This window comes from Notamacropus eugenii, chromosome 4, assembly GCF_028372415.1.
Source record: "Notamacropus eugenii isolate mMacEug1 chromosome 4, mMacEug1.pri_v2, whole genome shotgun sequence".
NCBI lineage: Eukaryota > Metazoa > Chordata > Mammalia > Diprotodontia > Macropodidae > Notamacropus > Notamacropus eugenii.
The window spans coordinates 67106643-67126129 of NC_092875.1; the positions used below are offsets into that span (position 1 = coordinate 67106643).

The following is a 19487-nucleotide window of genomic DNA, read 5'->3' on the forward strand; positions in this document are numbered from 1 at the left end:
AAATATGACTTGGCCAAGGTCACATAACTAATAAGGGCCTGGCTCCTACTCAGGCCCCACTGCAGTCTCTTGTCAGTTTACTTCTCTTTGTCTCAAACCAGGCTGATGTTAGGCTGATGAAGGATTATAGATACGCTACATGCAGTTTATAGAGGTCTTGCCCAGTATTATACAGAAGGTTTTGGGAGGAAATGGAACTAAAAAAGTTCTCCTGCTTCCTGGTGTGATGAATGTAAAATTATTTTAATTGCAACCAAGAGTTTTAGAAAATTAGAGGAGATTTCTGTTGCTTTCTATCTACTGTAGGTGGAAAAAAGTTACTTTTGAATTTATGCTAACAGCATAGATTTATACAGATTAAAAAATATGTCTGCTTAGATATCTGTTACTGCAGAAGATGTACTTCTAGCTGCTATAGAGGGCTATTAAATGTTGATGTGTGATTGTACCTGTTGCTCTGTTGCTGAAACGAGTGTCTAGCTCAACGTTAAACTTAGGGCCACCTGCAGTAGCCTTTGTCGTGAGTGAGCATAGTTTTTTAGAGTAGCTATAGAAAGCTTAGCTATATAGGGGCTGGGTTAGAGTTTAACTGACTTGAACATTTGAGTACTGAAGTATTTATTTAAAGGAGCTATGATTTTGTTGTTGTGTACCTTAGTACTCATGAATTTCTGAACAAACCATTCTCCAGTGGCTTCTCAGCTTTTCATTACTTTCTGGATGCTGCCAGATGAGAGACCTCTAAATAAGTAAAGTGTAACTTTAGAGAGCTAATCTAATTCATTCATTTTCCTTTATAGTTAACACTGACAACCCCAAATGTGACTATTTCATGGAATAATTGTTTGGAAGGGATTTTAGTCCATCCTTTGATTTTAAACTGAAGAAACTAGGCACTTGCCTAGATTTGCTTTACCACCACAGGTAATAAGTGGTTGAGTTGGAATTTGAATTCAAGTCTTCTGACTCCAAATTCATTCCTTTTTCTATTATACCACATTAGCCTTTTGTTTGCTTGAATTGAGTAAACAAAACTAAATCTTTGAAGTTTGTAATACCAATCTTTGGTTTGAACAATACTATTCTGAATGACATCCCCTTAATTATCCAAGGCTAAAATAATTTGAGTTTGAGAACATATTTATTTTTTATTTCTGCTATTTCTAAAATGCAAAATCTCCTTCTCTCCCTTCTTAAAGTTTAACCGTAATAAAATTACATTTATATAGAGTAAGCTTAGTATTACAAAGCACTTTCATGGTTTAGTGGGATGAAGTCAGGAGACTTGGAGTTCTAGCCTGAGCTCTCTAGGTACTAGCTATTTGTGCAATATTTAGGAAGCTGGCAGGTTATTCTCTGTGAGTCTAAGTTTCCTAGTTTGTGAAATGGACAGGGAGGAAGACCTTAAAATGATACTGATAAACATACTGGCTATTCTATTCTGTACCTAGGTGACTTTTTAGGGCTGTGTTCTAAAGGCTGGGTTTCCAAAGTGTTCATTCTACTCTTTACTTCTTTAACACACACACACACACGAATGTCATTTATAGTGTAAATCTGCCTCCCTCCTTCCCAATAACAAAAAACCGTTAGGCAAAACTTAGCAGCACTGCAGCTTAATCTGACATTGTGTACTGAATTACATAGCCATTCTCTGTCATTTCCCTACAGAAGGGTGACAGGTATGTTTTTTTCAGCTGTTTTCCTGGACTAAGGTTACCAGAAGAGTTTGACTAGCTTTCGTTATTGTTTTCATTTACACCGCAGTCATTGTTTTCCTGGTTCTGCTTACTTCGCCCTGCATCACATTATATGATTTTTCCTATGCGTCTCTGAATTTCTTATACCTCATATTTCTCAGGATGCAGTCTTGCTATTTTAACAAATATAGGCCACCTTTCTCAAAAGCTTCCATCCTATTTGACTTGTAACAGAATTTCAACCACAAGCCACTTTAAAGCTTGCATATTACAATTTTTTTAAGTCCTGTGTAGAGCCTGCATAATGGATCTTTTATTGAATCAACAAGCATTTACTAATCACCTGTGGTTTGCTAGGCATTAGGTGCTGGGATACAAAAACAGAAATGGGGAACAATGACTGTAAATACCAATAACTCATGATCGAGTTAAGCAGAGTAGGCCGGTGTCAGCAAGAACTTGGATATTTTTCCAAAATCATTTTGGAATCATTTTGTCATGTATAAAAAAACCACAGTGATAATGCAATGGAGATTTAATAGTTTTGAAGGAAGCTAGGGATTTTAAGAAGTAGGAGAGAAGAAACAAGGTAGATTAAATTTTGTGAGGAAGTTGATAATAATTTTGATAATGATGATTCTCAAAGCTCTATTTTTGTTCTTTCTCCTAAGCTTCAGTACCACATTACCAGATGCCTTCTGGACTCATCCAGTTGGATGTTTTATAAATGATTCTCATTTAGCATGTCTAAAACAGAACTTGATGTTTTCCTCTTCTCCCCTCCTTAAAAACCTTCTACTCTTCCTGAGTTTTTCCAGGCATACCACCATGTTTCCAGTCACTCAGGTTTACAATCTCCAAGTTGTTCTTTGTCTAGTCTTCATCTCTAGATGCAACAAGTTGCCAAGTCTCATCAATTCTACCTGCATAACATTTCTGGAATATATCTCATAAGTTGTATAGTGGATAGAGTGCTTTATCTGGGGTCAGGAAAACTTCAGTACAAATCTGATGTTAGCTAGGTGAACTTGGGCAGGTCACTTCTATTTGCCTCAGTTTCCTCAGCTGTAAAATGAGGATAATAATAGTTATTCTACTTCACAGAATTGTTGTGAGGCTCAAATGAGCTAATATTTGTTAAATGCTTAGTATAGTACCTGGCACATAGTAGGCAGTCTGTAAATGCTAGCTATTATTTTTGTTATTAATATTTATTACCTACAAAACCAGTGGCCCAAGTTAATCCCTCATCACTTCTGACTTGAAGTACTGCAACAGACTGACTGGTATCTCTGCCAGTCTTTTCCCCCATATATCTGACTAAGTGACATTCCTAAAGTTCAAGTAAGACTAATGTCCTTTCATTGCTCAAAAAGTGTAGTGGTGGAGAAAAAGAAAGGAAAAGCTATAGTGGGTCCTTGTTGACACTAGGATAAAATAAAAATACTTGTTTGGCATTTAAAGCCGCTCCCAGTGTGGCTGTGGTCTACCTTTCCAGGTGTGGTATCCCAAAGGTTTTGTAATTACACACATACACACACACACACACACACACACACACACACATACACACATACACACACATACACACATACACACACACCAAATAGCAAGGAATTCATGGACTCTGTTGTCTAGTGAAACTGGTTTACTCACTGCTTTTTACACAAGATTCCACTTCTGTACCTTTGAAAACCTGTCCCATATTTTGGAATGCACCCCCTCCCCTCCATGCTGTCTCAAGGATGACCTCCTCCAAGAAACCTTTCCTGACCCTTTTCCTAGTTGTTAGTGTCTCTCTTGTCATACCCCCAGTACTTTATAGTTACTTGTGTACATGTTTTTGCCTCCAATAAAATTTAATCTCCTTGAGTTCAAGGATTATTTCCTTCATCTTTGTATCCCCATACTCTCTTGGAAATATACGCATACACTTTCATGATGACTAGAATACTACTTTGTCCAGCAGTGCTGAGCACAGCCTGATTCATGCTCGTCCAGCCTGGGTAACTCCTGGCCCTGTCATCTCTTGCCATTTCTTGTCAAGTCTGGCAAGGTTCTTTCCTCATGTTGTCTTTACATTGTGTAGATCTGGAGGTTGGCCTCCCCTCTTGTAGGGGCCCAACCAGTCTTATTTTCTGGTCATATATTTCTCCAAAGACATCTTTTACACCATTCTTCTTTGTAATCCCTCCTTAGTTGTTCCTAAAAGGAACTGTGCCAGTGAGGTACCTCTTGTATTGAGTGTGAACTTAGACTTGAATTGAAAATTTTAGGGTCTCTAGAGTTACATAGTGGAAAGGAATGAATTTTAGACTCCTAAAACGTTGGAGCTGAAGTACATCTCAGCAGTCTCTCTGTGCATACTCCCTACCCCCCAGTTTTACAAATAAGAAAATGGACCATTTGATTTACTCAAAGTTAAAGAAGAGACTCAGAAAACTGAGGCAAGAATTTAGGCTTCTTGGCTCTCTGTCTAATAATACACTTCCTAGTAAAACTCCCACATTGACAGGTAGGACTCAAATCCCTACCTTCTGACTTTCAGTTCAGTGTCCTTGGCTTCTTTTAGAGAACCCAGGCCTACAGATATTCTTAGACCCCACAGTGAGCTCTACTGTTTGTCTAGTAGAATAGCTTCCCTGTTCTTGGGAAAGTTGATGGCCTCAGGGGCTGCTCGGTCTGAAAGACGCCCCTCCCCAGCTGTACCTCTGGGCTCTTCATTGGCTGCTTTTTTTCACTATTTGCCCTGATGATTTCACCCTCTGTCTTCCATCTCCTCTCTGCTTCTCTTCTTTCTTGTATTTCCTGGCACATTTTCATTCTCCATGCTACTTTGCTTTTCTTGGAAAAACTAAGGACTTGTTTTTTGTCTTTTATACTTTACAAAATGCTTCTCCTAAAACATGGGTTAGATAAGGTTTTGCAGATATTTCTGTCCCCACTTTCTACATGAGGGAACTGAGGCTTAGAGGAAAAATAAGATTCAGCTCTGATATCTAGTAATAGGATCATGGGATTTAACAGTAGAAGGTATCCAAGAGAGCATGTAATCTAATCCAGTCATTTTGCAGAGGAGAAAACAGAGACTCAGAGATGTGGTGGATTGCCCAAGATCACACATGTACTTAGTAGCAGAGCTGAGATTCCAGAGCAGGCTCAGGGCTTTTTCCATTACACCATTCTGCTTACAAATTGTGCAACCTTGAGCTAGTTCACTTCCCTTTTCTGGGCCTTGGTTTCTTTTCTGTAAAATGAACAGGACGTTCCGTCCTCACTCTTTGTGTTTTCACTGGCTGCCCCCCTGTCTGGAATATTCTTTCCCTCCTTGTCTCTACTTCCTGACTTCCCTGGCTTCCTTCAAATCTCAGCTAAACTCCCTCTTTTTTTCAAGAAGCCTTCGCTAGTTCCTCTTAATTCCATTGCCTTCTCTGCATCGATTACTTCCAGTTTACCCTCCATGCCTCTTGTTTGTGCAGTTGTTTGCATGTTTCCCCCATTAGAAGGTGGGCTTCTTGGAGGCATGGACCTTTTGCCTTTCTTTGCATCCCTTGCCTGGCACAGTGTCTGGAACACATAGCAAGTGCTTAACAGATGTTTGTTGACTCACTTACTGAAGGGACTGTGTTTGGATCATATCTATAATCCCTTCTAGTTAGGATTTTCTGTGATCCAGCATGGTTAGTTCTGACCTTAAGTCCATTACTCTTTCTAATACACTGTGCTGCTTGACTATTTTTGGTCAAAATATGTTTTACTTTCCAGGAGTGAAGTAGTCTGCTAAAGCTATATAGGGTTTAACCTTTGGGTCTGTGGCTGGAATTGGCAGCACATGTCTTTATTGTGGAATGTCCAAGGTGCAGCATTCAGGCTATAGGGAACCTGAGATTTCTAAAAGCCAGTGTATAGCCATAGTTCATATACATTTTATCTTTGTAATGTAATTGTACTTGAATGTGGGCGTGTCTGGCGTTGGAGCAGTTAACAGTAGTTTAAGAGCATAACTTTATTACTTTGTTTGAAGACCTGACTCAATCCCCCATTCTGTTCCATCGGTTTATCTTCTCCTTGTGTCTGTTCTGTGCCTAGGGGTCAACATCTCCTGCTTTGTTTTATTCCTAACCTTGCTGTCTTCTTGTTTTCATGCCTTCTCCATGGTTAAGGTATATTGTGGAATTGGGCAAACTGCACTATTCTGTGTCTCCCAAACGCATTCTGTATGTTTCTCTCTCAATACTTTTACCCCCTTTCTTGTCCCTAAAATGTTCTTCTTCCATTTTCACTTGTTGGATCCTTCACCCATCCTTTTGCCCAAAGGAAATGCCCCCTTCTTCATGAAGATTTTCCTAATCACTTCAAGGCAGTAAAAAGAAAAAAAAGAAAAAAACCTTTTCACCTTAAACTTCATATAGTGCTTTGTTTTGTCCACTTAATTACACTTAGCCATGACATTGATATCAGTTATTTTTACATGTATCACACACTCATGGATGGTAAAGGAAGTGTGTCTTGTCTTAATTTTTTTCTTTGCTGGTGCATAGTATAATACTTGTTGACTGTTGGTGCTCAGTGAGGATTATTAAATTGATTTGAAATATAACCTAAATTTATACATAGTGTGGTATAGTGTCAAGAACCGTAGGCTTAGAGTCAGGAGAATTTAGTCTATAAAACAAAGGGCTTGGACTCTAAGACTTGAAGATCCCTTTCTAGCTGGCTGCCAGCACCTGTTAATGATATGTTACACCCCTGTCAAGTCGCTTCCTTTCTTTGGACCTCAGTTTCCTCATTTGTAAAGTGCCAATATCTATGCTACCTACTTCAGAGGGTTATGAGGAAAGCCTTTTGTAAACTAGAAAGCACTAAAGAAATGGGGAGCTCTTATAAATACCAGTAACCCATGATTTAGTTAAGCAGGGCAGGCAGTTGTCAGCAGGAATTTTGATGTTTTTCTAGAACTAATCATGTTGTCATGTCTATAAACACGTGATAATAGAATAGTAATTTAATACTTTTGTTGTTAGATATAGAGATCCGGTGTTATCTTCTGCCATGTATCGCATAATTATTAGTGATTCAGAAGAAAAACTTGATTCTTGGATAATGAGTCATCATGATTACCTCATAGTATATCTGTTATACAAATTAAAAATGTCATTGGGCTGCTTAAACAACTTGTTGAAATAGTCTTTTTCTTTCAGAATTCAAAAATTTCAACAAACTTTGATCTAGAAAGTTAAATAAAAGAATTTTAGAGCTGGAAACAACTTAGTTATCTAGTCTAACCTCCTTATTTTAATTAAAGGAACTCCCAGAGGAGCAAAATGATTTGTCTCAAAGTTGATAAATAAACAACTTTTTTTTAACATGTCACAGGTCTCTCAAGCAGAGTGGTATAATTACAATGTTAAAGCTAAAAAAATCAGGTAAAATCTCTCTAAAATGGTATTATTTCTGATGTAACATTAATCAATCTTAAAATTTCCACATGCTTTTACTAAAGCATATCTTCCCCTCTTTCTTGTAGGAATCTGTTGCTTTGAGACCATCGATCCGATTTCAAGGAAGTCAAGGGGTAAGTTCTTTTTTATTTGGGTAATGAGAGAGAACTTTGGATATACAATTGCTCTCCCAAAGTAAGAATTCCCTTCTACAGCATCATAAGAGGTCATCCAGTAACTTTGAAAGTTACAGGTTGATCTTATTATATACTTAAAAACAAAAGCAAGCTGTACATAACAGAGACCTGTGGTTTCATTTTATGTACAATCCTCTTTTTCTGTTCTCCTGTGTCTATGCAGGTGTCCATTCTATTTGGTGTTTAAGTTCAGAATTAAAAATAAAGACTAAAAAACAAAACAAGTATGCCTCAGCCTCTGCTTGAACACTTTTCAGTGACAAGCTAGGTTATTTCTTATCTACTGTGTCCTTTTTTTTCTGTTAGTTGTAAATGTTAGAAAGTTCTTGAAATTGTGTGTCCATGTGGCTCTTACTGCTCAACCCCTCTGATCTTAGTTCTGTCCTGTGGAGCCACACATTTTAGTAATTCCATTTAACATCACTGCCCTTTAGATGTCTAATAGCAGAGAGATATATGTGTGTGCCTTGAGTTTTCTCCATCTTATTATCTCCAGCATCTCCTCCAGCCTTTACTTGTGTCATGGTTTCCAGATCTCTCACCTTCTCGTGGTGCCTTCCTTGCTATGTTCCACTTTGCCTCTGCTAGTGGAGAGAATGTTCTGCTAGAAGACAGAAACTTGGGTTTGAATCCAGGTTCTGTCATTTAACTAACTGTGTGACTTCACCTAATCTTACCTCTAGTTTCTTCATCTGTAATTCAGTTCAAACATGCGTTAAGTGACTATTGCTTTTATGCATGGTATTGTACCAGTCTCTGCAAAATGAAGGTGATGATAATGTCACTGTCTCCCACTTCAGAATTACAAAGCGTTTTACAGCTTATTGTCTTTGATCCAGTAGCAGCCTTAAAAAGAAGTATTATTTATAAAATATTACATGTCAGATTATGCCTCTTTAACTAACTATGGACAAATAACCTCTCTGCATTTCAGTTTTCTCATTTGTAAAATGAGAATAATACCTGTGGTACCTATTTCTTGGCGGTTGTGAAGATGGAGAAAGAGGAGGAAGGGAACAAGCATTTATATAGCACCAGGCACTCTGCTAGACACTTTATAAATATTATCCCATTTGATCCTCGTAATAACCCTTTGAGGGTTATATGCTGTTATTATATCCATTTCATAGGTGAGGAAAATGAGACAAACAGAAGTGAAAGCTCTTACCCAAGGTCACACAGCTACTAAGTATATGAGGGCAGATCTGAATCCAGATCTTCCTGACTCTGGGCCCAGTACTCTTAACCACTGCACCCTGTAGCTGCCCCAAGAATACATGAGATCATATATTGAAAGCACATTTATAAACCTTCAGCACTATAAACATGTTTGTTCCTATTATCAGTCCCAGTTTATAGATGAGGAAGCAGGCCCAGAAAAGTAAAATGACTCACTCCAGAATGCCCAGTGAATCAGATGTGCGAGCTAAGACTTTTACCCCCAAGTACAGGCAGGGCTCTTCATTTTGGCCTCCCTGTGCTTTAATCACCAGTGACCTCAGTTTACATAGAATGTTAACAGCAGATCAAGGAGTGGAAAGCTTAGTGAATGACCATTGATGGATAATTATCTAGACAATGGTGCCAATAGAAGAAAAACAGAAAGGAAATAGTTCTTACTAGTCTGTGAGAGCAAGGGGAAGACTGAAGGTACTTGTCATGGCACCCTATCTGTGCCATTAATGAAAATTCATTAGCCTAGTGCTGCTTTGAGGGTGAGGTGTTACAGAGGACAAGTCCTGAACTGTGCCTCAGTGGTGTTTAGCACCTGCATCTGAAGAAATCATCACAGGGACCCGAGAGGCCCACCAGGCAGTAAGATGTATTTGTGAGATGTGCTGTTGCGGGAAAGGATCTTGCCACATAGCAGTACTGAAGGGCTTTTGGTTGCCTGTGTGAGTGTACAAATAATGCTTTAATGCATTTGAACAGTGTCATTTATATCATTGAATAGTCCCCAGAAAGTATTTTAAAATATCATTTGGAGGAATAAAAATAATGTATTTCAAAAAGACTCCTTAGGGGCAGCTAGGTGGCACAGTGAATAGAACACCATCCTTGGAGCCAGAAAGACCTGAGTTCAAATCTGGCCTCAGACACTTGATACTAGCTGTGTGACCTTGGACAAGTCACTTAACCCCAATTGCCTTGCCTTCCTTCCCCCCTCCAGAAACAAAACCAAAAAGACTCCTTCTTTATACTAATATTGAATTAAAAAATTCTGTAATTGGAGGGGACTTTAATATAGCATTTCAGAGGTAACAGGGACCTGAGGTAGCCATGTTAGCCCAACTACTTTGTTTTTACAGATGGAGAAATTGAGGTCCAATAAGTTGAAATGCCCTGTTTAGGCACACAAAAAGCAGGGCTTGGACTAGAGCTTAAGTCTCCTAGTTAAGGCCCTTTCTCATATACTCCCGTACTGTACTCCCTTTCCCATGTATTCCCATTTCCTGGGATATTTTATTACCTACCTTGTTGTTTTTGTGGAATTCTCTAGCCCTGACTAGCACTGGGAAAGAAGCATAACTCTTCTTGATGCTATTTCAGACAGCTTCTCCTTCAATAATAAAAAGAGTCTGGCATTTATACAAACACCGGTATCAGAATCAGCATCTGAATTGAGAGAACTTGAGTTCTATCTAGTTCTATCTAGTCCAGTCTCCTCCCTAGTGCTCAGAACTTTTCTCCAGCATCCTCAGTAGGGGTCATTTTGACTTTGCTTGAAAACCTTCAAGGATAGGCAGTGAGCCATCTCACAATTTGTATCACATAAAATTAAAACTTTTTTTTTTTATTAATTTTAAACATTTATTTTCACACAATTTTGGGTTACAAATTTTCTCCCCTTTTATCCCCTCCCCCCCTCCAAACCCGAGCTTTCTAATTGCCCCTGTGACCTATCTGCTCTCTCCTCTATCCTCCCTCCCTGCCCTTGTCTCCGTCTTCTCTTTTGTCCTGTAGGACCAGATAGCTTTCTTGACCCCTTAACCTGTATTTCTTGTTACCCAGTGGTAAGAACATTACATTTGGTCCTAACACTTTGAGTTCCAACCTCCTTAGCTCCCTCCCTCTCCACCCCTTCCCCTTGAAAGACAGGCAATTCAATATAGGCCATATCTGTTTAGTTTTGCAAATGATTTCCATACTAGTTGTGTTGTATAGGACTAACTATATTTCCCTCCATCCTATCCTGTCCCCCTTTACTTCTATTTTCTTATGGTCCTTTCCCTCCCCATGAGTGTCGACCTCGGATTGCATTCTCCTCCCCATGCCCTCCCCTCCATCCTCCCCCCCACCCTGCTTGTGCCCCTGTCCCCCACTCTCCTGTATTATGAGATAGGTTTTCCTATCAAAATGAGTGTGCATGATATTCTTTCCTTTAGTGGAATGTGATGAGAGTAGACCTCATGTTTTTCTCTTGCCTCCCCTCTTTATCCCACCACTAATAAGTCTTTTGCTTGCCTCTTTTATGAGAGATAATTTGCCCCATATAACTTCTCCCTTTCTCCTCCCAATATTTCTCTCTCACTGCTTGATTTCATTTTTTTTTTATAATATATGATCCCATCCTCTTCAATTCACTCTGTGCACTCTGTCTCTATGTATGTGTGCGTGTGTGCATGTGTGTGTGTGTACTCCCACCCAGTGCCCAGATACTGAAATGTTTCAAGAGTTATAAATTTTGTCTTTCCATGTAGGAATGTAAACAGTTCATCTTTAGTAAGTCCCTTATGATTTCTCTTTGCTGTTCGCCTTTTCATGGTTCTCTTCATTCTTGTGTTAGAAAGTCAAATTTTCTTTCCAGCTCCGGTCTTTTCATCAGGAAAATTTGAAAGTCTTCTATTTCATTGAAAGACCATTTTTTCTCCTGAAGTATTATACTCAGTTTTGCTGGGTAGGTGATTCTTGGCTTCAGTCCTAGTTCCTTTGACTTCTGGAATATCCTGTTCCATTCCCTTCTATCCCTCAATGTAGAGGGTGCCAGATCTTGTGCTATCCTGATTGTATTTCCACAATACTTGAATTGTTTCTTTCTAGCTGCTTGCAATATTTTCTTTTTCACCTGGGAATTCTGTAATTTGGCCACAATGCTCCTAGGAGTTTCTCTTTTTGGATCTCTTTCCTGCGGTGTTCTGCGGATTCCTTGAATATTTATTTTGCCTTCTGGTTCTAGAATCTCAGGGCAGTTTTCCTTGATAATTTCATGGAAGATGATGTCTAGGCTCTTCTTTTGATCATGGTTTTCAAGTAGTCCCAGAATTTTTACATTGTCTCTCCTGATTCTGTTTTCCAGGTCAGTTGTTTTTCCAATAAGATATTTCACATTATCTTCCATTTTTCGAATCTGCACGGTATGTTCTGAGATATCTGTCTTTCTCGAAAAGTCCTTAGCGTCCATCCGTACCATTCCAGTTTTGAAAGATCTATTTTCTTCAGTGAGCTTTTGAATCTCCTTTTCCATTTGGTTAATTCTGCTTTTGAAAGCATGCTTCTCCTCATTGGCCCCTTGCACCTCCCTTGCCAGCTGAGTTAGGCTAGTTCTCAAGGTGCCAATTTCTTCAAGATTTTTTTGGTTCTCCTTTAGCAGGGAGCTGATCTGCTTTTCATGCTTCTCCCTCATCCCTCTCATTTCCCTTCCCAGTCTTTCCTCCACCTCTCTAACTTGATTTTCAAAATTCCTCTTGAGCTCTTCCAAGGCCCGAGCCCATTGGGTGGGCTGGGACACAGAATCCTCGATTTCTGTGTCTTTGCCTGATGGCAAGCATTGTTCCTCCCCATCAGAAAGGAAGGGAGGAAGTGTCTTTTCTCCGAGAAAGTACCCTTCAATAGTTTTATTTCTTTTTCCTTTTCTTGGCATTTTCTCCAACCAGTGGCCTGACCTCTGAATATTCTCCTCACACCCACCTCGCCTCCTGGTCCTCCCAGCCAGCATTTGGGGTCTGAGATTCAAATGCTGCTTCCCGCCTTAGGGTTTTTGGCGGGGGCAGGGCTGCTATTCAGTGTTAAATTAAGTTCATGTGCTGAGGTCAGGGGCAGGGCCGCCTGTCAGGGGGTTTATGCACAGACCTTCCACAATGGATCCAGGCTCCCGCCCGCTTGGGGAGCCCCTGTCTGCAGCCGCCTCTCAGCTTCTACCTCCCGGGGGGCCCGAGCCATGGGGGCACCCCACTCCCCTCTCGACCGCCAAAGAGACTCTCTCACCGACCCTCGTCACCTGTGGGGGAGGGGGGGCTTGTGCCGCCGCTGGAGATCCCCTCTCTGAAGCCTGCTCGGATCTGTATCTCTCGGAGCCCTGGCTGCCGCAGGTCCGGGCTGGGCTCCGCGTCTGCAGTGCGACGGACCTTTTGCGAGAGGTTTGCAGGTCCCTCTGTGGGTGGGGGGACCCGCGTGGCCGCTGGAGATCCCGTCCCCGTAGCCCTCTCGGATCTCCTCCCCTCAGTGTCTCGGCCGCAGCAGGGCCGCACTCCGCTCCCCGTCCCAGCGCGAAGGACCCCCCGCGAGAGGTCCGCAGGTCTCTCCGGAGCAGGAATCTCCCTCGCTCCAATACTCCATGGTCTCTGGGTGCAGAATTCGCCCTGGCTTGGTCCCCTCTAGCCGTTCTGTGGTTTGTGTGTTCGGAGCTATGTGTATGTGCGTCTTTCTACTTCGCCATCTTGGCTCCGCCCCTATAAAATTAAAACTTTTTACACAAAAAAACCCAATGTAGCTAAAATTAGAATAAAAGCAAGTAAATGGGAGGAAAATCTTGGCAGCAAATTTCTCTGATAAAGAGATTTCATTTCTGAAATATATAGGGAATTAGAGCCATTCCCCATTGAAAAATAGTCAAATGTCAGTTTTTGGTGGAAAAAAAAAATCAAAGCTGTCAAAAGTAGTATAAAGAATTGCTCTTAATCATTAATAATTAGAGAAATGTACATTAATGCAGCTCCAAGGTACCACGTCACATCCATCAGACTGGAAAAGTTGATCAGAAAAAGGAAAATGAAAAGCAATGGAAAATAGGCACAGTTGGTCCAGCCATTCTGGAAAACAGTTTGGAGCTATGCCCCCAAAGCTGTTCAGCTGTGTCTACCCTTTGACCCTGCCACTCAATGTCATTACCCTCAAAGAAATCAAAGCAAGAGGAAAAGGGCATATATGTACACAAATATTTATAGCAGCTCTTTTTGTGGTGGCAAAAAATAGAACTGAAAGGCTGCCCATCATTTGGGGAATAGCTGAATAAAGTTGTGGCAAATGACAGTGATGCTGCTGTACTGTAAGAAATGATGGGAAGGATGGTTTGGGAGAAACCTGGGAAGACTTGCATGAACTCATGTGGAGTGAGGTCAGCAGAACTAGGAAAGTCATTTCTCCACTAATGATATTGTAAAGACAAACAGCTTTGAAAGAATTAGGAACTCTGATCGGTATAGTGACCGACCTCATTTCCAAAGGACTCATGATGAAACATGCTGCCCATCTCCAGATAGAGAGCTGATGGACTCAGTGCAGATTAGGGCATTTTTGGGGACATGGCCAATGTAAGTATTTGTTTTGCTTGATTATACATATTTATAATGGGCTTTGTTTTTCTTGTTTTCTCAGTAAGGGTAGTGGGAGATGGAAGGGAGAGATTTCAGAATAAAAAAAGAAAGTAAAATTGAATGGCTGAACAAAAAAAAGGAAATTAACCATCTCATGAAGTAGCCTATCCCACTGTTGCATAGCTTTGTCTCTAGGAAGTTCTTTATTGACCTGCACTCTACATTCATATAGTTTGTGCCTGTTTGTCCAACTTTTCCCTGCTGTGCCACATGTAACATGACATCCCTCGTTTTCATGAACTCTTCTAATATTTGAAGGAGGCTATCAATTTTTTCTCAAGGCATGTTCTTCTAAGCTACACATCACCATTTCTTTCAACCTCTTCTTGTGATGTCAATCAGTAAGTATTTATTAAGCTCCTGTGGTGTGCCAGGCACTGTGCTAAGCACGGGGGATACAAAAAGAGGCAAGAAACAGTCCCTTTCTCAAGGAGTTCACAATCTAATGGGGGAGGCAACATTCAAACTAATATATACAAAGCAAACTATAGACGGGCTCAATAGGAAATGATTAACAGAGGGAAGACGCTAGCATCCTTCCTGTAGGAGGGCTTTTAGTTGGGACTTGAAGGAAGCCCAGGAAAGTAGCAGGCAAAGATGAGGAGGGAGAGTATTCCAGGCATGAGGAACAGCTAAAGAAAATGTCCAGAGATTTAGGATACCCCTTCTTTATCCTAGTCACCCATGGAAAGCCCTTTCCATGTCTTGTGGAGTCACAGAATTTTAGGGCCTGGTGGGTCAGGATGAAGAGTGTGGAGCATAGAGTTGTGTCATGACCCCAGTATCATTTCTAATACTTTTAGCATTAAAAAACAAAACCAAAAAAACTGCTCACTTTGCTATACCCTGTGTATCAGTAAAGTATTTCTTCATAGACTAGGCGTGATTTAGAGTTTACCCACTGCTCTGTCCTTTTAGTTCAGGGTAACATAGTATCTGGCATTTAAAGTAATACTAAGCAGCCCAATTTTTTCCCTTAACACCATAAAATTATATTCCCTGTGCTTATTGTGAAGACGGACAGGTCCCCTTAACCAGTCTATGAGCCTGGAGAGAAGAGGAGGGGAGAAGAGCTCAGTGCCTGACATACACTAAATGCTTAATAAATGCTTGTTGACATTTTTATTTGAACATTTCTTTTCACATTATCAAATGACAATGAACGTTTGAATGATGTCGAAAATGATAAGTGTCTTAATTTATGAAAATAACTTGGTTATCCATTAAATGTAATGGACACCACTATATGACCCTGGATAGGTCAGAACTTCTGACTCAGTTTCCCCATTCCCATATGGAGATAACAGCACTTTCCTCTCAGAATTGTTGTTAGGATAAAATGAGATAATATTTGTAAAGCACTTTGTAAATATGAAAGCACTATATAAAAGATAGCTATCATTCCTATTATTAGTAATGGTAAGCAGCTAGGTGGTGCACTGGATAGAGAGCTGGGTCTGGAGTCAGAATGGCCTGAATTCAAACACAGCCTCAGACATTTACTAGTTGTATGGTCTCAGGCAAGTCCCTTAACCAGTGTCTGCCTCAGTTTTCTCATCTGTAAAATGGGAATAATAATAGCTTCTACCTCAGGGTTGTTGTGAGGAAAACTTGAGATAATGTTTGTAAGTGTTTAGTGCAGTGCTTGGCACATAGTAGGCACTATGTACATGCTAACTACTATTATATTTATTATTTCTATTATTGTTGTTATTAAAGGTTCTAAAACTATCCACTGGTCAAGCAGTAGTGAAGGCAGTCTCTGTTTTTCTTCCTCTTAGACCAGGGGTGTGGAACCTATGGCCCCTGAGGCCACATGTGACCCACTAGGTCCTCAAGTGCAGCCCTTTGACTGAATCCAAACTTCACAGAATGAATTCCCCCACCCCCTTAATAAAAGAATTTGTTCACTGAATGAAGAATGGCCAGAAATGGGAACTGATGTGTCTTATGTGAGGAATAGCAAGGAAGCCACTGTTGCTAGATTGTGGAATATGTAGAAAAGTATAAGATGTACAAGGGCTGGAAAGGTAGGTCAAGGGAGGGAAGGATGTTGTGAAGGGCTTTGAATGCCACATAGAGTATTTTATATTTGATTCTGGAGGTAATGGGGAGCCACTGGAGTTTACTGAGTAGGGAATGGCATAGTCAGATATTTTCTTTAGGAAAAATCACTGATGATTTAGTAGAGGATAGTGAAGGATGGACTGGAATAGGGAGAGACTTGTGGCAGGGAGACCAACTAGCAGGCTACTGAAGTAATTTGGGTTTGAGGAGATGAAGGCCTGCACCAGCGTGATGGCAGTATCAGAGGAGAGAAGCGAGAGTTTTTGAGAAATGTTACAAAGGCAAAATCCACAAGCCTTGGCAACAGAGGAGATATGGGGGTCTGGGAAAGAGCACGGTGTTAAGGATGACACCTAGGTTTCAAGCCTGGGTGACTTGGAGGATGATGGTATCCTTAATATTAATAGGGAAGTTTGGAAGGGGGTAAGATGTGGAGAAAAAGATAATGTGTTCAGTTTTGGATATGTTGAGTTTAAGATGTCTGTGGAACATCCACTTTGAGATGTCTAATAGGCAGTTAGAGATCTAAGTCTGAAAGTCAGCAGAGAGTTTAGAGCTGAATAATTCTATCTGAAAATCATTAGCATCCAGATGATAATTTAAACCATGGAAACTGATGAGATCATCAAGGAAAAATACTGGGAGAAGAAAAGAGGACCCAAGACAGAGCTCTGGGGGACAGCCATGATTCATGGATGTGACCTGGATGAATATCCAACAAAGGAAACTGAAGAATGGTTCAATAGGTAGGAGAAGAACTGAGATCGAGTATTATCTGTTGTCTTAAGAGAGAAGAGAGCAAGGGTGGGGAATCTGTAACCTCGAGACCATATGTGCCTCTCTAGGTCCTCAAGTGGACCCTTTGGATCCAAACTTCATAAAACAGATCCCCTTAACAAAAGAATTTGTTCTGTAAAATTTGGACTCAGTCAAAAGGCTGCACCCCACACCCTAGAAGGTCACATGTGGCCTCAAGGCCAAAGGTTCCCCATCCCTGGAAGAGACTGTTGTGGGAGAAGTGGGTGGATGACAGTGCCAGATGAGACAAGAAGAGTGAGGATTTTAAAAATCTCCGTTAAACTTGGCAATAAAATTATTGAAAATTTGGAGAGAACAATTTTAGTTCAGTGATGAGGTTGGAAGCCAGACTATAAAGAATTACGAAGAATGAGAAGAAAGGAAGTAGAGGCAGCCATTGTAGATGGTCTTCTCAGAGAGTTTAGCCACAAAAGGGAGAAGAGATACGGGATGATATGGGGATGGATGAAAGTGAGGGTTTTTTGAAAATGAGGGGAGACATGGACATGTTTGTAGGTAGTAAGGAAGTAGCCAGTAGAAAAGGAGAGATTCAAGATGAGTGAGAAGGTAGGAATGATGGAGGGTGCAGTCTGCTGGAGAAGAAAGGATGGAATGGGATCACTTGTACATATAGGAGGGGTTTACCTTAGTAAGGAGAAGGGCTTCTCTCTTCATGTGAGACAGGTAAAGGAGGAGATGTGAGCAGATGACATCTGGGAGATGTGAGGTAAAGAGGGAGCTCAATTTTTTCAATGGAATATGAAACAAAGTTTTTGGCTGAGAGGGGCAAGAGTAGGGGAAGCCATGAAAGGTTTGAGGAAGGATGGAGATGTTTGGAAGAGTCACTGTGGTGAGTGGGATGATGAGATAATTGGAGAAGTGTAAAAGTATGACCTTGCAGCATTGAAGGTCCAGTTTAGGCTATGCAACATAAATTTGTAGTGGACTCTCAGCACAATTTTATGATTTTTTTGACTTCCATACCCCTTTATTGCCCATCTTATCTTGTCAAACCTCAGCCTCGGATAACTCCCATCTGCTGCTTTTGATCTAATACATGTACTGCTGAATGAACCTGAAGAAAAGGAGGTGACTTGGTTCCCCAAGGTGTTAAGATGGGGAAGGGATGCTGGTGTACCTAGTACAGGGTTGTTGGGAAGGACTTGATGGATAGGTTGAAGGACTGAAGGTCACCAGTTAATGAGGAGAACAGAGTTTGCGGTTGCAGAGGAAGGGTGGAATGCCAGTAGATTGTGATCTCCTAAGGGAATCATAGAGTTCATGACCACAGACATGGGGCATTTACAAGGAATGATCAAGATCAGGCTGAGGTGGAGGGCAGGCGTAGGCAGTGAGCAAAGTGAGGACCTATGAGGGGAGTATCAGGGTGTATGTGGAAGTCACTGAGTGTGAGGGCAAGGCCTGGGCAAAGAGCATGTGAGCTCAATCCCAAGAGATCTCCTTTTGTGCTTACTATGCCATTGACTTGTGGCAAGTCATTGAACTAGTATCTGGAACCTAGCTTTCCTAATTTTGTGGTCAGGAGCAGTGTAAGACAACCCTCATCTTTGATACTAAGACATAACCATGACCTCGTTCCTTCTTTCACAGTGCTTATAGATTATTAGAGGAGAGAAGACATGTACTAGTAACTATAATACAAGGCAAAATGTGATAGTGCAGGAAGAGAAATAAAAGTTTTTGGGGAGTTCAAAGGAGAGAGAAATTATTTCAGTCTGTGAGTGGCGTAAGGGAGAAAGCAGCATCTCAGCTGCCCAATTCTTGGACAGGAGTAGCTAGATGGGAAAAGGCCACAGTATAACAAGCAATTATGACTCAGGCACCAGGCCTTTGTATTTAGGACTACAAGTACTAGTAGAAAGCAGGACAGCCTCTGCTCCCACCGAGCTTACATTCTTCTGAGGAAAGAACACTGAGGTGGTGTGACCTGAGGGACATGAGAGCCCAGAGAGGACTGGATTGTGGCTAGCCTGGGGGCCTCTTTGAGTGGAGCCCTCCACCATTGGGAGGCCGTAGTGAGCCTCTAGGTCTGCTGTGGAGGCAGAGAGAACAGTATCAGCATAGGGAATTAACAAAGCACAAAGGAGGTATCCTGGAGGGCTTCTGGCAGGGCATCAGTTAACATGAGAAGAGTTTGGTATGTGTCAAAGGACACGAAAATCTTTTGTGGTCTTTTAGAGTCTTCTTAAATACCTGTCCTTTAACCAGCTGTATTGTAGAGAGCGTCCCTTCTCTGGGAGGACAGCTGAGGTTCTTTCCAGCTGCAAGTCTCTGATAAGTATATTCTGCCTGGAACTGAGGAAAGGCTGCAGAGGTAGGAAGGAGCCAGATGGTGGAGAGTCTTGAATTAGGATTTATGCTGCCTAGGAAACAAGGACTAGTAAAGGTTTCTGAGTCACATGATTTAATCTGACAGCAGTGCATTTCAAAGGAAATCTGCATGTTATTATTTGAAGATTTCATTGTGTAGTTGGTTAGGGAAAAAAAATCTTACTACTATCCAGCCAGATGTGCTTTCTGTAGAAGTGCTTGAAGGCAGGTACCTCCTAACCCAGAGTAAAACTCTTGGTTTCATGTCCATTTGCCTGGCAAAAGGGTTTGAAAGATCAGCTGCAATTTTAAGATCTTACTCTCCTCAGATGTGAGTTAACTTTGTGGAGTCTCAATTGA

General features: G+C 41.0%; 1 protein-coding gene across 4 annotated transcripts in view; it reads left to right on the forward strand.

The window, feature by feature from the left end:
- Positions 1–19487, forward strand: part of ELL (elongation factor for RNA polymerase II) — a 135607-nt gene that overhangs the window by 62797 nt on the left and 53323 nt on the right. For all 4 annotated transcript variants that reach the window (XR_011965535.1, XR_011965536.1, XR_011965537.1 and 1 more), the window contains exon 2: positions 7228–7275. Coding sequence is in view for 1 of the 4 variants with exons in the window: in XM_072601636.1 (XP_072457737.1) it covers positions 7228–7275 (48 nt within the window). In the remaining 3 variants the exon portion in view is untranslated. The remainder of the gene's footprint in view (positions 1–7227; positions 7276–19487) is intronic.